A 21,827-nucleotide genomic window follows, 5' to 3' on the forward strand; every position below is an offset into this window, starting at 1 on the left:
CTGCCATGAGCAGGGACACCTTCCACTCAACCACATTGCTCGGAGCCTCATCGAGCCTGGTCTTGTACACTAACAGTGACGGGATGTTACATAGGCTTAGGCCAGATCCTACTTTTCTCTTCCTGCCTAGATCCATACATTCAAATATCTATATATAGACACACCCAATTCCCAGAGCAGGTCATCTTGCTATAGCAACCTGGTACCTGTCAGTACTTCATCATACTCTGCCCTCCTGTCAGACCTGTGTCATGTTTCTTCAGTAAGCAAGTAAAGATTAACCCTTCCATAAGTCGTTTAATTGCTACATCTTCATTAGGAAGTAACAAACTCAGTCTGATAAAAATGCTACGCTTTCCACAGCTGAAATCAGTCTTTCAGACTGTAGCATCACTGACAAGACAATAAAAGCTCTAAGTTTCCTACACCATACTACTAAAGCTGAGGTGACTTTGCTCGAGCCAGGCCTTCACCACTGAAAAACTGACAGCCAGAACTGAACTGTACTGACACCAGCACCTTACAGTGCAGTGCATCTCTTGGGGGTGAAACACAAACCTGGCTCGAGAGCTCCACAAGGTGCTCTCCAGTCAGGACTCAGTGCAGCCAGAGGCTCAGCAGCTCCCATCAATGGACTGTGATCCACACTACAGAACAGACAGCAACACTGTTAGAAGGAGTGACCATCTTAAATCTCAACTTACTTCTAATATACGTTTAATATGGCCTAACAACAACATTGTACTACAGCCCATGACTGTGCTGATACCACACCTTTCCACTGTTTGGTACCTGCACCCAACAGGTACCTAAACCAGCACTTTGGGTTGTAACATTTCCAGCCTTGCCACAGTTAAAGTAAAAATACAAATCCCAATTCAAAAAAAAGTGACTTAATTTCATTCCAAGTGTTTAACCATGTAAACATTCAATTCCTCACCAAAAAAGTGATTCAGTATGTCCATTAACCAACGAGGCTACACTGATCTAATTTCTCTTTAAGAAGAGCTGGAGGACTTGAAGAATAAAGAGTTCCTTTCTCTATATATGCTTAAGCTATTGTAACACTGATCACACTGGCACATTTTATAATATCAAACTTTATTGCTCGAAACTAATTGTCTGAAAAATACACATGTAGTACTCAAAAGACCGAACACAGAGGATTACATGATTGTGCAGAAAAAAAGCAAGCAGAGGCTCAGTGAAAATGAGGCTTTATAGTTGTACCAATTTAGCACTGGCACCAAGCAACTGCACCCAACACAACTCAAACAGCAACCATTGTTACCTGCTGGGGCAATAAGGATGAACTTTGTTTTGTATTCCCATGTTCTCAGATACACATTGAAATACTGTCACCGATAATTTTATTTGGTTAAGAACAGCATGGCTTCTTGCACTTCACATTTCTTCCCACGGAAAGTTAGGAGGCTAGCACTTCCTGAATTTCACTCCAGAACCAAAGCAGAGTTTAGTGAATTAGTAAGATAATCATGATGCTTTTAAATACTTGGACATTACAAATATATTTGTATAAAGCCTAACAGCATCACAGGAAAATGGAAGTTTACATACAACAGTTAAGTTTATGCATAATAGTCTTTCCAAAGTTCTGAGTACCCAACTAATTCAGTTTTGTCTAATAAATATGTTAAAAAAAGCTGATGACTGGTGTTTCAGTAGGTAGCATCTGACTAGTCACTGGAAGTCACAGTAAGTTTTCCGTCAGTACCATGAAGATTTGAATGCACACAAATTTAATCCTTAAAGTCAATATACCACACTTTTGTCGAGAAGCACATAATATGCAAAGCAAAAACTGTCTAATCCCCAAAGGATGGAACAGTTCTTAAAAATACACTCCATCCCTACAAAAATACCCATCTTCCCCTGGATATAGAAGGGATAAATAACAAGTATCAGTGACAAAAGCAGCAGTTTTATGCATTCATACAATCAGATCTAAACCTTTACAGCCGATTACCTAGAAAACACACAAGAGTTACAAGACAAGTTTAGGATACATCTTGAATCACACTGTAAGTGTTCATGCAGAAGCTGAAGTTAATGCAATGATCTATCCTCTATCACAGCAGCTCGTGCTTATGTGCAAATGCAAGACTGTTACACTCCAAACAATAGTAAACATTAAAACACAAGAATACTTCACAATGACATAAACAGCAGTTACATTGTTTGTTCCAGCAGTTATTGCGCTATTTTCTGGACATCTCTCCAGTTAAAGGCTGCAGCAAGGTCTAATACCATCTTTTTATGTTTGTTTAGAATGCATAATATACGTTCTAGGCTTTGGTTCACAATGAAATCTCTGGATGTTTTAATTAAGGGCAATGGTCACCTTGTGATTCTGATAGTGGCAGACTGAGGTAATACAGCAATCCTCTTAAAATTAATGAAAACAAATTGGTAAGTGAGGCATCTATGGATATTCTGCAGGTGACCTGCAAATGCATTGACATTCTGATTTCAGAAAAATAAAAAGATCTACAAGGGTGATTTGTCTTTTACAGTGCCATCCAAGTACAGATTTTTCTGCTGAAAACACAAGCTGAAATAAACCTAAGATTAATACATTTAGGCATAGAAGATAAAAGCCCTGTCTTTATGAAAACAGAAAAGTCTCAATAAAAACAACAAAAAGAGACAAACAGCAATCACTGCTTGTCACTACTGCACCAATATTATATACCCTTCAAAAGATGGAGATTTATTAAAGCTATACAAAAAAAAGCAGAGGCAGTGTTTTTTTGTGTTTTTTTTTTTAAGACAGGCCACTTCTTTAAATAATAGTTTATATATTGTCTTCCAACTACCCGTATCCTGTTGTAACAGGATTACAACTCATTGAACTAAAAAGCTAAATATAATAAAAAAAAGGGTGAATTCATATTTGCAGAGACCTCCAAGTGCATCATTTAAACACAGAAACAGGTTAAGACTCCATGACTCCTCCTGTTTAACCTCAAGCATTATATGCAACACATCAGAGAACATGAGTTTGAAATATAAATTAAAATCCATATATTTTCAAAGTAATGTGATGTTAAAAGGAGGTCTTACAATACTGATGCCAACATTTTTAAAATCCAGTAGGCACTAAATTCAATATACTGCAGCACTCTCTATGTAACATGGTAAATTAAAAAACAAAGCCACACAAAAATCAGAATAAAACAAAACCAACAACAACAAAAAAAATACCAACAAAAAAAAGCCCCTGAAGCCCCCAGATACCTGTCAATGTAAGTACCAGGAGCTGCAGCAGGTACAGAGAACTGACCTTTCATTCCCAGCAGGAGCAGGAGGAGTGTAAAAATGGAGCAGTGCAGCTCCTGGATAAGTCACTGCAGTTCTGCCACCAGCTTGGCTTTTGCTCTCTTGTTCAAGACCAAACCAAAAAATGGTTGCAAAAGAAGAGTTCCTGCAGTCACCAGTGAACCCCGTGTGAAGAATGAACCTCACAAAGCAGTGCTTTCACACAGCCACACTATTCTGTGCTTGGCTTAATAAAGCCTCAGATGACACAGTGAGTACTGCCTGTTTGCCAGGATTGTATTTTAGAGTAGTTGCATATTTGTGATTTTCTTATTTGAATATAACCGGTTATGGTCTCATTCTACTTATTACTCTATGTCATATTCCAAATCTACATTCTAATTTTCATTCCAGAAGTTACACACTTGCTTTAAAAACTAAAAAGGCAATTAAAAAAGTAAAAACAAAAACTTCTTAAAAAAACTTAAAATTGCTGCAGTCAGACTTAAGGGTTGTGTTGATTTTTTTTTTCTGAAGTCTTTGCTTTTATGGTGCAAATTAAGACTTAACTGATCAAGTCAGATGCAATCTGACACCAAACAAATGAGAAATTGTTTTATTGCTGGGAAAAGGGAATGGAAAGTCATTGGCAAAATATTTTCAAACTATCAACCATCATCAGCTGCATTTTGGCTCCAAGCTTTGAAAACAGCCTTTCAAATTAGTTTTTATTTTAATCATATAAGTGGGGCCATATTTTCCCTGTTCAACTGATCTGTAAACAAACACAGGCTCTTTTCACTTAAAATAAACACCAGTAATTTTGAATCTCCATCCTGTTACTCTTAACACTACCAGGTATTCTTGTTCAAGTATTAACAAAATCTGCATCCTCTAATGTCAAATAACTAAGCCTGGCAGGAGACAAGGAACAAAACAAAAAGAAACGGCGTTACTGGCCTAATCCTATGGCATTAGAAACATTGCTCATCACGTTCCTGTATTTGTCACCAAAGTGTCTTATCAGTGCATATTATTATGTGCTGAAATGCAACAAAACTTTTCACAAAAATAGTTTTAGGCATGTTCATACAAGAAGATGTACATATATTTCTTTTATATATACATATATATGAATGTGTATATATATAATATCAGCTTCAACCTGTACATAGATATTCTGAATTTCATACTTAAAATACATCCATTCCAAACAACATGGATGGCTTTCCAGGAAAAAGTGCTTGATTGGTTTTATCCTGTGTGAACATGCCTGTCCTCTGCATTTGCCCCAGTAGAGATCTTTATGATCAATTCTTTAAACATACATATCTCAGAGGTATTAAACAAGGAAAAAAAAAACAAAACCAAAAAGAAACTAGGAAAAAGTAATATTGCCCTGATGATGCAAAAAGAACAATGCATAACTGAAGCAGCTTGGATTTTAAAAGTTATCTTGCATTCTGCAGCAAACAATTTTTAAATAATTGTTGAAAATCTAGTTCCTCCATTTGTGTTATTGCTCCCACTTGCACGTTTTCTCATTAAACATCAACAGTACAGAGAGGTTCACTACCAGGTTGAGCTGATTCCACTATTGTCATCTTGGGCTTCTTTCGGGTTTCCTCCTAAAAAATACAGAACAACCCCCACCACAGAGTCATGAAGAGAACAGAATCACAAAACAGTTAAAATTCTGAACCATTTTAGCCAAACTTGTGTCCGTTGTTGCAAGAGGCTAACTAGGGCTAATGTTAAAAACAAATGTACAGAAGTAGGACAATCAAGTTATAAGCCAGTTTAAAAGACAGGATGACAAATCTCCCCAGAAGCAGACTCCCAATCAAACTTGAAGAGCTCTCTTTACTTCAAATACTGTGTAAAAAGCAGGCAAACACTGAGCATTGGTACACATGACCCGTGACATTCATGCTGTTTGTAAATACATGAGAATATATACTCACTCTTTCCTGTGCCAGTTTTTTCATTTCTTCCTGTAACTTGTTCAGGATGTGCAGATTTGGCTTGTTCTTTTTGGCATACTGTTGAAGTTCTATCACACTTCTATCAGAGGTTTCCTATTCAATAGAATCACAAGCAACAACTGATCAACTTTTTTCAGGAAAAAAATAAATATATGTGGAGCAAAGTTTAGCCTGTAGTTGCTTTACATCCTTTAACAGGAATATCTACTTCCACGAGTTAGTTAAATAGGTTCTTTAATTTTGACATGGGGGATGCAAGATTAACATAATTATTACTGTCAATGAAATCCAGGCACCTTGAAGTTTTGTTGTAACTTAATTTACAAATGCAGAAAAATCCAAAAGCAAAACTCCAGTCACAGGGTAGGTTACAGTCAAACAAAAGCCTACTCACCTGTTTAACCAGCTTGCTGTTCTCTCTGCCATACATTCGCAAGAGAGAGCCCCAATTTTTCACATGTGGATGCAGTAGCTGAAGAATTTTCTGAGAAGCCAATTGCTTCCCCACTCTTTTATTTTTGCCTGTAAAAATAACCATGGAAGTGTGTCAATACCAGCACATTATGTAATGATAGCCCCAAACACTCACTTCAGTTAGTCAAAACTGAGATAGCAGAGAAGAGCAGGACAAGCACACAAAAGGCTTGGTGGCTGAACAAACACCCTCAGAATGGACAGCCAAGGAGAACAGGAAGAGAGGAAGAGGAGATTCAGAGGTGACACCAATTATTGTACTTACACCAGCCTCGCACTGTGTGCTTGCCACAAGTCATGACATATTCACTCTTCTGATTTTTCCCAGGAATCACTTCAAACTTTATGGATGTATCACCCATTCCATGGTTTCTTAAGCACAAACATAATCAAGATCACAAACTAAGTAAAACTACAAACAAGTGAAGTGGCTGCAGTAATTATCTTGGACAGCCATTGCAATGAAACTAGATATATTAATAATAAATTAATACATTAATTAACAAAGACTCTTTTAGGTCGGTAACTTGAGTAAAGCAAAAAAGCAACCCTGTATGAGAGAAAACAAAACACATTTGTCCAACTATTACATAATGATCTCCAAAGAGGCAAAAGCAGCAAACAGGAATTAAAGAGGACTCAGCACTAAGTCCCCAGGTGAGCCCCCACCATGCCTCTCTCAGGCCCAGGGAGCTCAGCAGCTCAGGCAGGGTCACTGACAAACACCAGCAGCAGCTCCTGAGCCAACACCTCACACCACACACAGGTCCTCATGCTGCAGCCTCACCTTTTAAGGCACTCATGGAGAATCTGATATGGAGACAGGAGTCCAGCTTTACTGGTGAGTTCATATACCCGTGAGTCCTCAATACTGATATGGTTAAAATACTGCAAAGGAATTGAAAATGGTTATTGTGCTTCGTGCAAATAAAATCTTAATATTGTCCTCAACCATAATTTCTCCTTTGCTACAATTCTCTTGCTCTGTACTCAGTGCTTTAAAAAGTGTTTTTAAATCCATAATGGGTTAAAAGCAACATCATTAAAACTGTCACACCTAATCAAACATTTGCAGACAGAAATTTTAACTCCAATCTCACCTTATTCAATATGAACATAAAAATGACAATCCTACAAATTCTTTATCATCATTTCTTCCTAAGGACAAGGTTATTTTATTTACTATTTACCAAATTGCTGTGGTTTAATAGAAGAGAACAGAACAGCTATTGGCACATCTGGTGTTTTATTTTAGAAGAATGGAAAAAATTGTCTGCATTTCCTAAATAACCATTTCAGTAGTGCAGGGCAAACAATACAATTCTAAGTTAAAGCAAGGGTACAAACAATTCCTTCTATGTATTACTTCATTTTAGAAAACCTTCCTTTCAGGCTGATCACTGATTTTTCTTTTATTCCTTTACTGATCGTATCACTGATCAATGAGCTATTTTATTCTCCCAGTACCTGAGAATATAACACAACTCTCCCATTAAAAATTTTTTTCCTTTGATTTTCCTCAAAACCCTCACTCACTGAGTAAACTATGGAATTTCACTATGTGGTCAAAAAAACATCTCAGAAACCTGAGCACTTTTATTCCTACTTGGTGTCCTAAGATCATCACACAAAACCAAACAGTATCTAGCTCTGAACACTTTCTGGCATCAACCAGAGGATTCTGGAAGGCAAGGCAGTACAGGCAGCCTGGTGCCTTGGAACATGTCAGGTGTTCATGAAGTGACCTGTTGGTCAATAAAGAATCAGTTCTCTGCAAAAGAGCAAATTTTCTGATCTGATAGAAAAAAAAAAAAAGTATTTTCTTTGCCCTAAATGGAGGATTGTACACTTCCACTTGACTGAGAAAACATTCTTACTGATTTTCAAGAAGATTTCAAGAAAACTTTAAAAATAAATTCAAATTATGCCAGCCAGGAAGCATAAGCTCAGTACCTCAAGTTCTTGACTGTCTTTGGGCTTCTCCTCAGAGGTCTGTTTGACAAAGTCAGGAATAAGGATTTCCAGTGTAGCTCGAGCTGCAGAAAGCAATTAAACATCTCAATTAGGTTTATTTTAAACAAAAACATCTCCTCTAGAAGTTGTCAGGCATTTTCTTCTGGTAAGAAATTTATTCACTTACTTTTCAAGGGAAAAAAGTTCTACTAATTCAGCTTGATAATTAAAGTCTCATAACTAATTAAAGTAAGAAGAAACTACTTTTTAAAAGTGCCTACAAAAGGAAAAGTATTCCTGTCTCATTTTAGAAGTTACACAGGGCCTTTAAGATGTAAAATTAAAGCATCATTATCATCCCCTAGTTCTCACAGCCAAACTCCTGTACTGAATCACTATGGCCCTCAGAACCCTAGAATGGTACAAAAAGCAAACAGAAACAATTCAGCAGATGGTACTGAGAAAGAAAAAATGTTACCAGCTTTATTCTTGGCAAGCTTTTTGCTGCTGGCAGTTCCTGCCCCATAAGTTACTCCATCAATAATGACTGAGGCTCCAAAAGGTTCACTTGGGTTCTCTGGAAATGGAGGAGGAAAGAAGAAAGCTTTTTTGAACTCCTGACATACATGAAATATCACCACTATCAAGATTTGTTTTCTTCATTTCAGATTCAAGAGAGATGAAAATGGTTTATTCTTCATAAAGGTGGAAAAATTGTTTAACTAACAGAGTTTTTAATTAAGAGACTTAGACCATATACTTCATTCTTCCAAATAAAGAACTTAGAGAATTTAAGAGAGCACTGGTAATCTGCCAGAACTCAAACATTAATTCCAAATTTTTTGCATCATGGTGTGAATGCAAGAGCTACTCATTCTGATATTAAAATTTCAACTATATTATGTAGTGCATATGCAGGAATAGCATAATTCTGAATAATAAGGTACCCTCAAACAAACAGGACAAACAAGAATTAATGGAACATACGTTTACTTAGGGAAAAAAGCCCCAATATTAATCCGATCTCAGTTTTAGTTTTCATATATACAACATTTCTGGATTCTTGATTAAGCATCAAGACCAGGATAGAGCTGTGTAAGGAAACAGACTTACCACATTCAAAGAAATTGTAAACAGGTCGAACCTTTAGGACTCGTTGCATATATTCATGCAAGATGCAAACTTCAGACTTCCCATTGGGATTAATGACAAACTCTGCAAAAAAGATAGGAAGAAGGGAAAATTAGTTCCAGTCTTTGAAAAATAATTTCTGTTACAAACAAATCAATACTGAGCAATATTCAGCAGTAACAAGAGCTGAAGGTAGTCATTACTTATCAGGACTGTAACCTTAAATAAAAACATTTTTGTTTAGAAATTAGTCTTTTGAATAGGAAGTGTATTTTGACAATATTTTTCCTTTCCTACGTAATATACGATGGCTCAAAGAGCACAGAGCACTGGAACAGGAATTAAGGGGACTTATTACAGGATCTTTTCAATTTTCAATCAAGCTTAGAGCTGCAATTAGCCTTGAACACAGCCTATCTGAACTGCAGCTGCATCAGCTAACCTTTCTTAATAGGTGCATCCTGCACAGACAGGGTGATGAGTTTCTGGTTGGCGGGCAGGATGGGCCGCTCGGACTCCGCCTGCTTGCGCTTCATCTCCCGGTTGAACTGGCGGCGCTCGGCCCAGGTCCGGAATTTCTTTACTGTCACTTGCTCGAAGTCAAAACGCTTTTCAAGATAGCGTCTAAAATCTTCCAGATCTGAGAAACACAACCAAGTTACTCTCTCTGCTTCATCACTGAACAAGTATTAAGTTCTCTATTTCCACTGTTTTAAAGGTGCTATAATTATTTTCTTAGACTAGGAGCAAAAGATTAAGATGCTGGTTTGGACTAACAGAAATAATTTTAAGTTTTCCTATTATAGGATCAAATGCAAAATGTTTGTGCAAACCAGAAAACAAAACACCATTTTATTCTGTCACTTGATGAATTTTACTAATCCCCAACACAATACCAGTAATTACTCTGCTTCAACACCTAATCACCTTCCCTTTAACTGTGTACCTTGCTTCAGGTAAAGTACAGTAGCTGTGCTTTCTGCCTCAGTTCCCTGAAGCCAAACCTACTTATTATGCAATGTACCATGAAACACTGTACAGTGATATTCCATGAACTCCTTGAGTATCTGCAGCCTCTGTGCAGAATTTAATTCATTAAATTCACATACAGAGTACTAAAAGATTGCCCCCTTGTAGTACAGCTGCTTCTCTTTTATAGGATAGTCTGCAAATATAATCAGCAAAAATACAGAGTAGCATCCACAGATGTAAATAAACAAAAGCAAGCTGCTGGTATTGTTTCCTTCCACAAGGAATTCCAAGTGCAAGCCAGGCTTATACTTGATCACTCAGTATCTTTTTCAGTAATACAGAACAGATCCTATTTAAAGAGAGAGATAGACAGGTGAACTTCATGTAGACAAGTAAGTGCTTACTGGCTTTAGTTTTGCAGCTAAATATTGATTTTTTGGGGTTTTTCTTTACATCTTTTGGCATGGTTTTTGGACTGGACATGATACACGTAATGACTACAACAAATTTTATGTCTGAGCACTACAAAGACAAATGGCAGCCTATGATCCATACCAATATTCTGAGCAGTAGCAATTTACATGGATGGGATTCTCGGGTATGCAGAGGTGATAAGTAACACATGAGCTTCCTCTCCAAATTCCTCTCCCCTGAGTGGTGATTGTGGCATGATTTCTTTAGACTACTTTTTGTGCAGAGGCTATCAGATTTGCATAAATGATAACGCCTCACATCCCTTTGTATGAGCACAACTATATTTTCATGACTTAGACTGCTAGACTTGTGGAAATACAAAAATATAGTTTAATCACATCATTTACCTTAAGAGATCATCTTGAAATAGATGTAACTGAGCCAATAGAGAGAATGCACAGAAAAGCCTACTTGAAGTCACATGAACATATTTGACAACAGCAAATGTACACACTGACATAACTGATTCTTACATAGAGAAAAAGTCTACAGGACTGAACTACCAAAATATTCACTTTTTTTGTGTAAAACCTTTCCATGTGGACTCTCAGGGCTTCAGCAAAGATTATAATTCAGTAGCCAAGTCTGGAATAAGACTTCCCAAATACGATTACCCCAACTCAAGTCAAGAAAAGACTCTACTTCCCATACATACCTACAGATTCATCTTTACATACTTCAACTTTGGCCTTAACTTGTCCCAAAGCTCCTTGTGCTGCATCTCCCCCAGAAGGGTCTTTGTCATCTAAAGGCCCAGAATCAGCAGCAGTGGAATCTGGCTCTTCTGTCTGGCAGTCCAGTTCTGAGGATTTATCTAGGTGCTTTACAGGTGATACTTCCCCATTTGGGGTTATGTCATTGTTTTGTTCCCTTTCCTCATTTTCCTTCATTTTTTTGTAATGAAAGCAGGGAATGCTACTAAGGGGAGGATCATGTTTCTGCAAATATAAAATAATACAGGTTTTAGTATCTTAAGGTCACCAAAAGCAAAACTCAAACCCAAAAGATGCAAGATGAAAGCTATTTGCATCCAGTCTAGGCTCAAGCTCCTCTTCAATCAGCAAAGTCATTCTACTCAAGGGCTGAGCAGGGCCACTCTGGGGGACCTCCACAGTGTGACACTGACACAAACCTGTGGGTTTAGCTCCAGACTATGAATCTGTTCAGCTACAAGCAGATACTGCATGCTTTCATCAAATCCATTGAACTTTCCTGAGGCATAAGCCCATGGCACTAAATCCAATTTCTGCAGATTCCCTGGGTTCATGAATGTCATATCCTTACTTCTGCAAATGTGGACCATAAGCCACAGTCCAGACTAATTTACAGCTACAAATAAGTGATCCCCAGATATATTTCATGGTGCAATAAACCTCCAATTTTGTAGCCATACTAGAAAAGTGAAGGCACCAAACAAGATCATCTCATTCACTTTAACTGCTCAACCAGAAAAACAAAGCACCTAAGAAAAATCGTATCAGATTTTCAGACACAAAATAATTTATTTTTTAAGGATCTTAATTCAAACACTGGAAACAAGCCTACCAAAGCAGAAAAATATTCAACTGCTTGCAGGAACATATTTAATTTTTTAATCTTAGTAAGTATTTAAGTAATTAACAGCTCTCACCCTTATGCTTCCTGTTCCCAAAAAGTAAGGTCTAGACCAGGTAACCACTCTAGATTCTCTGTGCAGATATACAGGAATGCCCGAGTTATGGAATGTCATGATCCATCCATCTGGCAAAGGCTCTGTAGGAGGGCGGCCACGACCTTTAAAGCAAATAATGGCTTTAAATTTGGATAGATTGCTTAGAATATTAGAAATAAAATCCAGGTTTTTATTCATTGTTTTTTCTGTCCCAAAGAATAAAATGGCACTGATACAAGATTAACAATGTTTTGTAGAGAGATGTTGTTTTAATAACAAGGTTGATGTATCTAATCCAGACTAAATCCTGCAAAATTACAGATTCCATCACATTCTTGACTAAAGGCAATAGTAGCAATTTTTGTCCTGATTTGTTTGTTTCATCATTGAATTATCTTTTCTTTAATCTTTTTCTACTTATCACAAGCACCACTGGAAAGTATTTACTGGAAAAATCATATTTACTTCAGAAACAACTTCACTGACACTTAGGAATAAATTGCATTGAAACACCACCAGATTCAGAGACCCTAAACAGCCAGCAAAGAGCTCATCTAAGTCAAGGTCTCATGTCTCACTAAATCACAAATCAGAGACTATTCATCTTTGCTGGAAGCCTCCTGGCAATTCTCTGTTACTATACAAGTTTGAAGTAAAACCTTCGTTTTTTTATTTCCGAATACAGTGAAGCTGTACACTAGATATATTCCTCTAGTGTGTGTTAAAATTTTAATTGTAATTCAGAATATTTTCCATTACATTCTTCTAGATGGGTTTGTGTTCTCAGCTCTTCTTTATTAATAGCTTCTAACACAATGAAATCAGATAAATGTAAGTCACTGACTTTTCTAGTTATTATTTTCAACCTAGATTGCATTCATAGAGACCTTACATGGGGCAATTTCAACAACAGAAGTTATGTAAGTGAAGCAGGAAAAAGGCCAGAATGTCCAGAGACAAAATGCCCAGACCACCCTTGTTCATCTCCCCACCACTGAGGTAACATTCTTCATTATTTTACACAAATCCACACACTAAAATATATTCTTATTACATGCAACAGATCAAAAGCAAAAATCAACTTCACTGTTCAAGAACATGAAAAAATTATATTCCACAGCAAGAAGCCTCCCAACAGTAGAATTCTCCAACACATTAATGATTTCACATGAATTACTGTCCCACACTTGTTGATATACTTTTGTTCTACAATGAATCTATGAGCCATACACAGGACCTACAGTTATTAAATGCACATTAACTTACTCTTCAGTACAGTTTTAATTTTGGTCATCATTGGCTGCACGCTTGTCTCTCCATCAGACTGGTGATCACTTTCACCACCGTATTTCTCATTATCTAATCTCCTTGTTTTGGGTGCTCGAAGACCCTCTTCCAGCAGAGCATCCACATCATTATCAAAGTCATCCTGAAAGAGACTTCATCAGACACTATCCTTCTGGGCCTACCAACCTCCCTTTTCCCTTGCAAAGGGAAAGCAGACATTTTTGATATGCACTTCCATACAGACAAATGAGAAATTTCCAATGAATCCAGTAAAAAGACTGAAAAATAAGAAAGTAAGTTTGTGAGAACTAGAATCTACATAAAATGAACTGCAATTGTGTGAGATTTTTAAATGCTGTTTTTACAGAAAACTATAGAAGCTGTAACACAATTCATAAATTTGACTAAAATAGTTTACAGAGGTACTCAGCCAAAGCTCTGTCTCTGAAAATTCAGCAGTTTTGACTCAAGTACTGCACATTTCTAGAACAGATTATTTCTTTGCCTATTTTTTTCTAGCCACTTGGAAACCTCTTACCCAGCAAAGATCTGTGCATTTACTTACCTCATATGAGAAATTCAAGGTTTCTTCATCCACTTTATCTCTTTGAACGATTGCTTTAGATGTGAACCCTCCTCCTTCTTCATCTATTTCCATCAAATTGTCGGTAAAGTCTTCTAGCTCATCCAGAACTGCAAATTCCACTCTCTTTTCCTGATCAATATCATTTTCATCATCCTTCTTGTCATCACTTTCACCCCCTATCCCTACGGCTTTACCATTACTACCACCAAAAGGACAAACATGCAAATCCCCATTGACATTATTAATACCAAACTCTGTATCTGCCTTATAATCCTGCTCAACTCCAGTGTACAGAACTTTCCTATCTTTGCTTTTGCAGCTTTCTGTAAAGCTAACACTAATCTTCACATCCTTCAGTAACTTAAGATCTGGGGTGAACTTTCGAACTGACGGTGCGTGACGAGCAGTTCTCGGGCTTTGGTCACTACTGTTGGGGTCTATGAGAAGACGACTTTTGTAGCAGGCAGATCCCTTTGTGAGCAGCTGTGTTCTGCAGAGACTGTGCGTGTCCCCAGCAGGGGTATCTGACTGTCCATCACCACCAGAGCCAACGTCCATTACCTCTGCGTCACTGGACGTTTGCAGGGGAGGTGGTGGAGGCTGTTCGTTGGGCGGCAGAGGTGGCCGACAAGTGTGACTCTCCACATTCATTTCTCTTGCAGGTTCTTTAGGGAGGGGTGGTACATTTTCATAGTTCTCCATTTTTAAAACTACTGTTTTAAAAAAAACAATGCTTTAATAAATGTTTATCTCTATATTCCTAACATGCATAAGTCCATCAAGATTGGTTTATCATGTTCTATTCAATATGCAACACTGATGATTCAGTTAAGCTGACTACATTGTTCTTTTCATTAATGTAGACAGCTTTCAGAATCACTGTCTCAATTATTGGAAATCACAATGCATTCAGCTTAAATAGCTGAAGACTAAGAGTGCATCTTCACTGGACAAGCTGATCTCCTTTTCTTCTTTCAACCTATAAGAGGAAACAAACAAACAAAAAAAAATTTGTCACAGGAAAAAAATGGAAATAGTATCACAAGCAGAAAGAAAATACATCACTCCTTCCAGCATAAATTTCAAGTAGGAGAAGTAGACACTTTTACAGTGAGAAAAGCAGAGTACCCAGATACCATCTTGAATGAGGCTGAAACTAGAGCAGTTTTATTGCTTGAGTTGTACACCAGCACAAGAATTGACTAAAACAGTTGCCTTTATGATTAGTTGATTATCTCTGCTTGGTTAGCAGGCAGGGCATTAAGCATGACAGGCTGAAAACTGCATTTTGGGGAAGTTCTCCCATAATCTGAAACAACCTGGTATTCAAGCCATACTTACCCACACAGCAGAAAGGATAATTAGCTTACAGTTTAAGACAATCTGCAAAACCAACAAGATTTTAAAGACTATGGTCATAGCTTTTCAAAATTTAAGTTAAGTTAGCAGCTATTTCTGAAATCTCACAGTTTACTAAAATATCACAGAAAATGACTGTCTAGATAACCAAATATTAGACACTTGATCTTGTATTTTGCTCTATTATGGAACTATTTATTCATTATGTTCGAGGAATTCAGGTTCAGATACATAACATTAAAGCTCAAATTAATTTTGGAAGGTATTTAGAAACCAACGTTTTAGGTAATTTAACCCGGAAAAAGTATGCAAATTCCTCTAGGAAATTTTACACAGGATGAAGAGTGTTTGTTTAAGGCTTATTTTTCTCATCAGGTGGTTCTTTCTACCATGTCTGTGATGGCTTCTTCAATTATACTTTTGTCATCTGTGCAGGACCATGTACAGGACCTGGGGAAAAGAAGGATCATTTCTTACCTGCTTATTTTGGTTTCTCCAAGTCCCTCCATGCCAGCCCAAACCAGGCTTAAATCTTCCTACAAGCTAGAAATGAAGTACTGTCACTCTGCCCCAGGCAGCCAGCTGGCTGAATCTGCTCTGTTCAAAGTACTCCCAGCTGGCAGAAGAAGTCTTCCCAAGAAGTCTTATTTTGGAAAGACAAGCTCCAAGATCTCTTATGTTGCTGTGTAACATTGAAGGCAACAGAGCAGAAAGTCGAGGTTGTCAAGAGGGACTTAGAGAAACCAAGGGTAATTCTCTCATGTATCTCTATGGCAGCCCAGGCAGAACAAACCAACAGCATTATCCAAACTGAGAATCAGAAGTTATAATGGGATCAGTTAAAATTCAGCAACATACAGAAGTTACCTACCTGGAAGCTGGAAGAAAGTGTAGTATACAACAAACTCTAACAAAGTAAGTTTTACTGGGGCAGCAGAGGAATTAATATTTTGTGGTGGCTTTTTGATTGTGTGTGGGGTTTTTAAAACTTACTCAAAATTGTGACACATCCAACACGCTGAGTTTGACATGCATTATAAAAGTGAAAAAAGGAAAAACTGGTAAGAACTCTAAAATAATCTTCTCCAATTAATTCTGATTGAAAAATGGCTCATTCACCAGTAAGACAAGCAATTCTATATATTTAAATCCATTCCATCCTACAAGATGACCATACAGTGAACAATGAACAATTCCTTCATCTTTCAACAGGTTCTGAAACATATACTGTAGAGAACACCCCTAGAAATACATTTGTCTAATAAATTTCCTCATCTTCCGATTAAAAAAGCAAAAAAAAGTGAATGACGAATCATTAAATTCTTCACAGTAAATCATTAGTGTCTTAACTCTGAACAGAAGAATCAAAAGTCACGGCATGAGCTCAGTAACTCTGGGAAACTGAATGCTGAAGCCATCTAATTTTTACATCTTGAAGAGTCTTTAGAAGACTCTTGAAAAGAGCAAGTCGAAGTAATTCACACAGAAATGGAATACTGAAATCAGCATTCTAAAACTTGAAAAAGCAAAACCTTCCCTTGTGTTCTAGGAGCTCCCCAGTCCAACAAGTAAGACTTATTTCTGACAAGGGTAACACATGATCATGAATGCCACTTCCAGATCCCCGAGACACATCCTGCTCCTATGCTCAAGTATTTTAACACCACCAATGTCAAAACGTAAGAACTTAACCTTTACCTGCCTAGCTTTGGTAGTTGACTGATTCAACACCTCTGCTCTTTGCAGGAAAGATGTCTTGTTATTCTATTCCAGCCCTGGTAACAATTATATTCTTGTTGTCCTCTCTTTCGTGTGGCTGTGAAACGAACACGGCAAATCACAGCCAGGGATTGTCTGCTCCTCACTGCACACACTGGGTCAGGAAAAGTACTAGACCAAGATGGGTTCAAATGAGCTTTTTCCATTTCTAGCCATGAACTTGCCACATCCCTAGGGTAAGGTAACAGTCTGGTAGTGATGCCAAAAAGATTTTTGCTTTTCAAAAATTTTTCACATATCTGCAGTTCTATGGGCTACTATTATATAGTTATATAGCTCCTTAATTAACTCTAGTACTTTTTCTACCCTTTCTCTTAGATTTTAGACCTTTTGATAAGCTGACCTTCTAAACACATTCCTGGAATATTGTTTAGTCTTATTTTAAATAGGGGACTTAGAATAAGGCACAATAAGAAGTGGCAGAGAACCCCTGGGCCAAATCTAAGGGCTGACCCAGAGGTGAGTTACTGGGGCAACTGAATCTCCTGCTGGATGTACCTGTTAGATACCCTAATTAATTAACTTTGTAATAGAAATCTGGTGCCAGGTGTGTCCATCACAACCACACATCTGGAAGCTTCCAGAGAAAGGTCTGTTACTATTCTAACACTGTTGCACGGTTTTTTCTCTCTTTTGATTGTAGGTAACAGTAGCTTTAGAGTTACAGTGGGCTACAATACCTGCCTATAAGGCACAAAAAGCAAGACAGAAGCAGAGGAACACAGGTCCAGTTCTCATCTACATCCCTGCCAGCTGGCATTACAATACGCCCTTTATAACAGGGGCTGGGGAAAAAAAGAAACAAACAACAAAGCAACAAAACCACCGAGCTATCAGGTATTTGAAAAGACAGAAGGCAGGAAAGGCAAAAGGATGAGTTAGATGAGCTCATAGGTTACGAACAGCCAAACGGGCCTTAGATAAGGGGACAAAACAGCCACACACAAAAAGGCTCAGCATACCAAGTTACATCGAAACATAAGCCAGTTTCCTATTGTCATCCTTCATTAAACTGTCCTAAAATAACAGAGTTTACTCTCCAAGGCTCCACCAAATTCCATTAACAGTTTCCATATGGATTCCTTCCAAAGAAAGGGAACACCACTGGCAGCTGCACCAGGCAGAGCAGTCATTGAAAACGAGTGCACAGCTCATGCCCTGCACATCATCGGCAATGGAATTTCCCCATTTTTAACTGCTTACTCTTATTTTAGGTGATCATTTTAAAAAGTTTCATGTCACAAAGTAAACCACTACAGATACGGGGGGGCATGTAAATATAATGTAGCAAACTGCATAGGCCCCAAAGAAAGCAGAGTAATCTTAGCCTGGTTGTCTTACAGATGTCCTTTAAATGCAGAAAGGAAAAAAACAAAACTATTTTGTTTAGCAAGTACCACTGCCCATTCTCACAATTAGACAGAAAAGAAATGGGAGAGAAATCCACAGAGAAAAGGATCTCTTTTTTCAAGGCAGGAAAAAAAAACAAAGTCTTAAAATTGGTAACCAGCATTGCCCAAACTCAAAGAAAAATTCCTTCAGTTACAGCAGGTCAGTAGTCTAGAAATTAATTTAATAAAGAACGTATTTTCTTTACAAATACCTGCAGCTTCAGCAAGGAACAGCATACCACAGGTTCCCTCTTCAAAAAGTCACTTTTGTAAAGAAACCGTGCTAGAGACTGCTTACTTCACATTCAGTGGACCCTAAAAGAAGAGGGCTCAGAGCAAACTCTCCTTATTTGCTAACCAAATACAAAGTACTCCTCCTCATCCTCCAGCCCCAAATGGCAGCTCAGGACCTGATCCATTAACCCATATCAAAGTAATTCCCCACTCACGTTCATCTACTTTCTTCGAAGTACCGAAAGAAAATATTCTTTAAGATAATACTACATGTGAGAATGCGTATCTTCTCATTTTCAGCTTTAGAGTAGAAAGATTCTGGACGAAACAACCACTTTGTGTAAGTCAGCCATCAAGGATGGTTCAGAAAATGCAGCCAGAGCCCAACAATAATATTATCAGTGACAAATACACACAAGGCTCAAGAACTTCTCCAGTTCATAACACTCCATTCCATTTCAGAACGAACAGAGTACATAATTTCGGAAAGTCATTCTCAAAAACGACAAAACAACAGTTGCTTTTAGAGCTTGAGCAGTTTTCTGGCAGGGTTTAGATAGTTTGATTAATTATGTAAGACATGAAATTGATTTACAAAAGGCGAAAATCAGAGCCTAAGAAGGCGAAAATATATTCTTCATTTCCCATCATATCTATGTTTCTTACTTGTAAAGAAAAACAACAAACATAAGAAACCAAAATCTCTTCTCCTTCTCTAAAGAAGCAAAACAACCCTGATAATCAAAAGGAGCTGCTTAAAAAAACCTAGCGACCCAACTTCTCACCCAGAATTAAAAATAGGACCCCCTAAGTTTAACTGCCCAAAACAGAACCTCTCAAATCACAAAACAAAAGATCGAATCCCAAGGCCTCTAACTCCCAAGCTAACGGAATAAAGAAATTGCACGTGTTCACCCAATTCCAGTTTATGGTCGAGCAACGCCTGGATATTCAGGTCTCAGCGGGCAAACAAAACTTTGCAGACAAACCCGAAGCCTAAGGGGAGGCGGTACAAAAGAATGAAATGTTTCCAACCAAAAAAAAAAAAGTGAAGAAAGCTAGGAGAATTAACCTTTCAGAAGCTCAACGAGATAATTTGTTGTTAATAGAAAGAACACATGAAGAAGAGTCCTGATAGTTACTGAGACATCACATTACCTTCAACGTATGAGAACTAAAAAAGTCCCTGTGCGCCCGCACACACATTGGTGCCTTTTCCTCCCAGCTTTGCTCCGGAGCCGAGACACGCTCGTGTCCCCTGTACAAAGGGGACAGGGACCCCCCGAGCCTCCCCTTGCCCAGACACACAGGACCTGAGGAGCGGCCGGAGCCGAGAGTCCCCATCACCCCCGGGCCAGGAGGGGCCCAGGGTACACGCATGGCGTTTCCTTCCCTTCCACAATCCCCAACACAAGAGCACGGCAAGGCGAGTAGGGACGTGGCTGGGGATGGGGGGGGGGAAAGACAAAAAAAAAAACAAAAACAAAAAACCAAACCCCCCTAAAACAACCTGAAAAATCCTGAACAAAACAAAACAACACCAGCTCTGAGCAGAGGCCGCTCAGGCCGGGCGCAGGGGAAGCGCCGCACGGCGACACCCGCCGGCCAGGGCGGCGGCTTCCAGCGATGGGACGTCGGTGCCCGGGGAGAGACTCCTGTGGGCTCCGCGCCCGGGGGCCGCTCCGGGCAGGCGGCAGGAGCGCTGCGGGCCCGTTGGCGCCGCGGCCTGTGGAGCGGAGGGGTTGGTGCCCATGCAGGCCCGCCCTGCCCGTCACCCCGCGGGGCCCGCACCCACCTGGGCCATCCCCGGCGGCCCCGCCGCTCCTGTGCCGGGGCTGCGGGTGAGGGCGAGTCCGGCCGCCTCACGATCACCGTCCCGCACTCCGCGCCGCCGCCATCTTTAAACGCCTGCGCTGGGCCCCTTCGCTCCCCGCGGGCGGGACCCCACGCGCGCCGAGCCAATGGCGTCCGCAGCGTCCGCGGGCAGCGATTTAAAATCGCGGCTGCCATTGGTCCGTTCCCGTGCCTGTTCCCCCGCTCCGCCAATAGAGACGCGAGAGACACCCGCCCGCACAGGCCCGGGCCCTGGCGGGGCGGGCGGATCCTTTGTGTGGCCGGGGGAGCGCTCGGGCCTTTTCCCCCCGTACGGACCGGCTACAAAAAAAGCCGCTTTTCCCTGCAAGCGCTGTTTTGTATCTTTCAGCAGCAAACCTACAGCATTACTGCTTCAAAACTGAGTTACCTAAAAAGGATTGATCAAATTAGGGCCATTGCTGTTGCTGTATTTACCAAGCAGTTCACAGAACAAGTCCCAAATCTGACTGCAATGTTTAAACAGGATTCCTAAATAATTATTGAACGTATCTTACACAATTTTATGTAAAATTACTTCTAAAGTGTTAATAAACATTCGCTGTTCTAATTTGGTCTATTATTTTATAATTTGTGAGCAATATAGAGCTTTTATTGATACACGTATTTATAGGGTTGCTTCTTTTGTCCTTCACTGGATAATCAACATGAGTCAAAATATTGTGATAACGATTCCTGGTTTCGTTACCAACAGTATGTTTGTGTTTGTTTCATGTACAACTTCAGGACATGAGAATCTTTTTCTAGTATTTTACTGATCTCTTGTCTTTGAGGTCCCCAAATACTGCAATGAAAGATAACTAATACTTTAATAAAACTTTAAAACTTATTCAGGAGACTGCTGTTAGGTCTTTCAATTTTTGTGAACCAACACATCTAATGATAGGGTGATAATTTGGACATAATGTCACGGTACCATTTCAACACATAAAGATCAGGTTACTGAAATGGCTTTAAATCATTGCAAGCTGCCCTCAAAAACTGAATGCAGTTTCCACTAAAAACAGTTTCTAATTTTTAATTCCTCGTAACAGGCTTCTGCACTCAAGCCATTATTTTAGTGATTTTTAAATTATGACTGCTTTTATTGAATGCTAAAACAAAACACTTCAGAATGTGCATTCAATAAACACCCACGGTTTGCAAAACAGCCACTCACGTCACACTTCAAGTGTCAGAGCTGGAAAAAGATCTCACAATTAAGTAAATAGCTTGAGTTGATGCTGGCATTTGCTGTGTCAGGTCACTTCAAATTGCAAACACTGGGATAGAGGATTGTCCCTCTCAAAGGGCCTATCAAAATACAAGCACTGTGACTCACTGGCATCCCATTTATGTATAAATGAACTATTGCAGTAAGATCGCATATTTCAGAAAACAGGTTAAATTTTTAATATGTA

At 38.9% G+C, this 21,827-nt stretch overlaps 1 protein-coding gene across 1 annotated transcript; it reads right to left on the minus strand.

Moving 5' to 3' along the window:
• Positions 1-1,084: 1,084 nt before the first annotated feature.
• On the minus strand, positions 1,085-20,478 carry DGCR8 (DGCR8 microprocessor complex subunit). The gene is made up of 14 exons (XM_014894520.2): positions 20,351-20,478; positions 13,772-14,771; positions 13,186-13,348; positions 11,899-12,041; positions 10,924-11,206; positions 9,265-9,462; positions 8,805-8,906; positions 8,170-8,268; positions 7,692-7,774; positions 6,526-6,626; positions 6,004-6,110; positions 5,659-5,786; positions 5,244-5,357; positions 1,085-4,907 (listed from the first exon to the last, which is right to left on the minus strand). The coding sequence occupies exons 2-14, from the start codon at positions 14,492-14,494 to the stop codon at positions 4,824-4,826; spliced, it is 2,328 nt and encodes a 775-aa protein (XP_014750006.1). The 5' UTR covers positions 14,495-14,771; positions 20,351-20,478; the 3' UTR covers positions 1,085-4,823.
• Positions 20,479-21,827: the final 1,349 nt, after the last annotated feature.

Source organism: Sturnus vulgaris, chromosome 19 (genome assembly GCF_052056855.1).
Source record: "Sturnus vulgaris isolate bStuVul1 chromosome 19, bStuVul1.hap1, whole genome shotgun sequence".
NCBI lineage: Eukaryota > Metazoa > Chordata > Aves > Passeriformes > Sturnidae > Sturnus > Sturnus vulgaris.

Coding starts and splice junctions, on each gene's coding strand:
- DGCR8 (XM_014894520.2), bottom strand. CDS start 14,494: ATGGAGAACTATGAAAATGTACCACCCCTCCCTAAAGAACCTGCAAGA. Junction 9,463..10,923: donor ATGTAAAGATGAATCTGTAG/GTATGTATGGGA, acceptor TGTGTTTCTCAG/ATCTGGAAGATTTTAGACGC. Junction 7,775..8,169: donor GCTTGCCAAGAATAAAGCTG/GTAACATTTTTT, acceptor TGCTTTCTGCAG/CTCGAGCTACACTGGAAATC.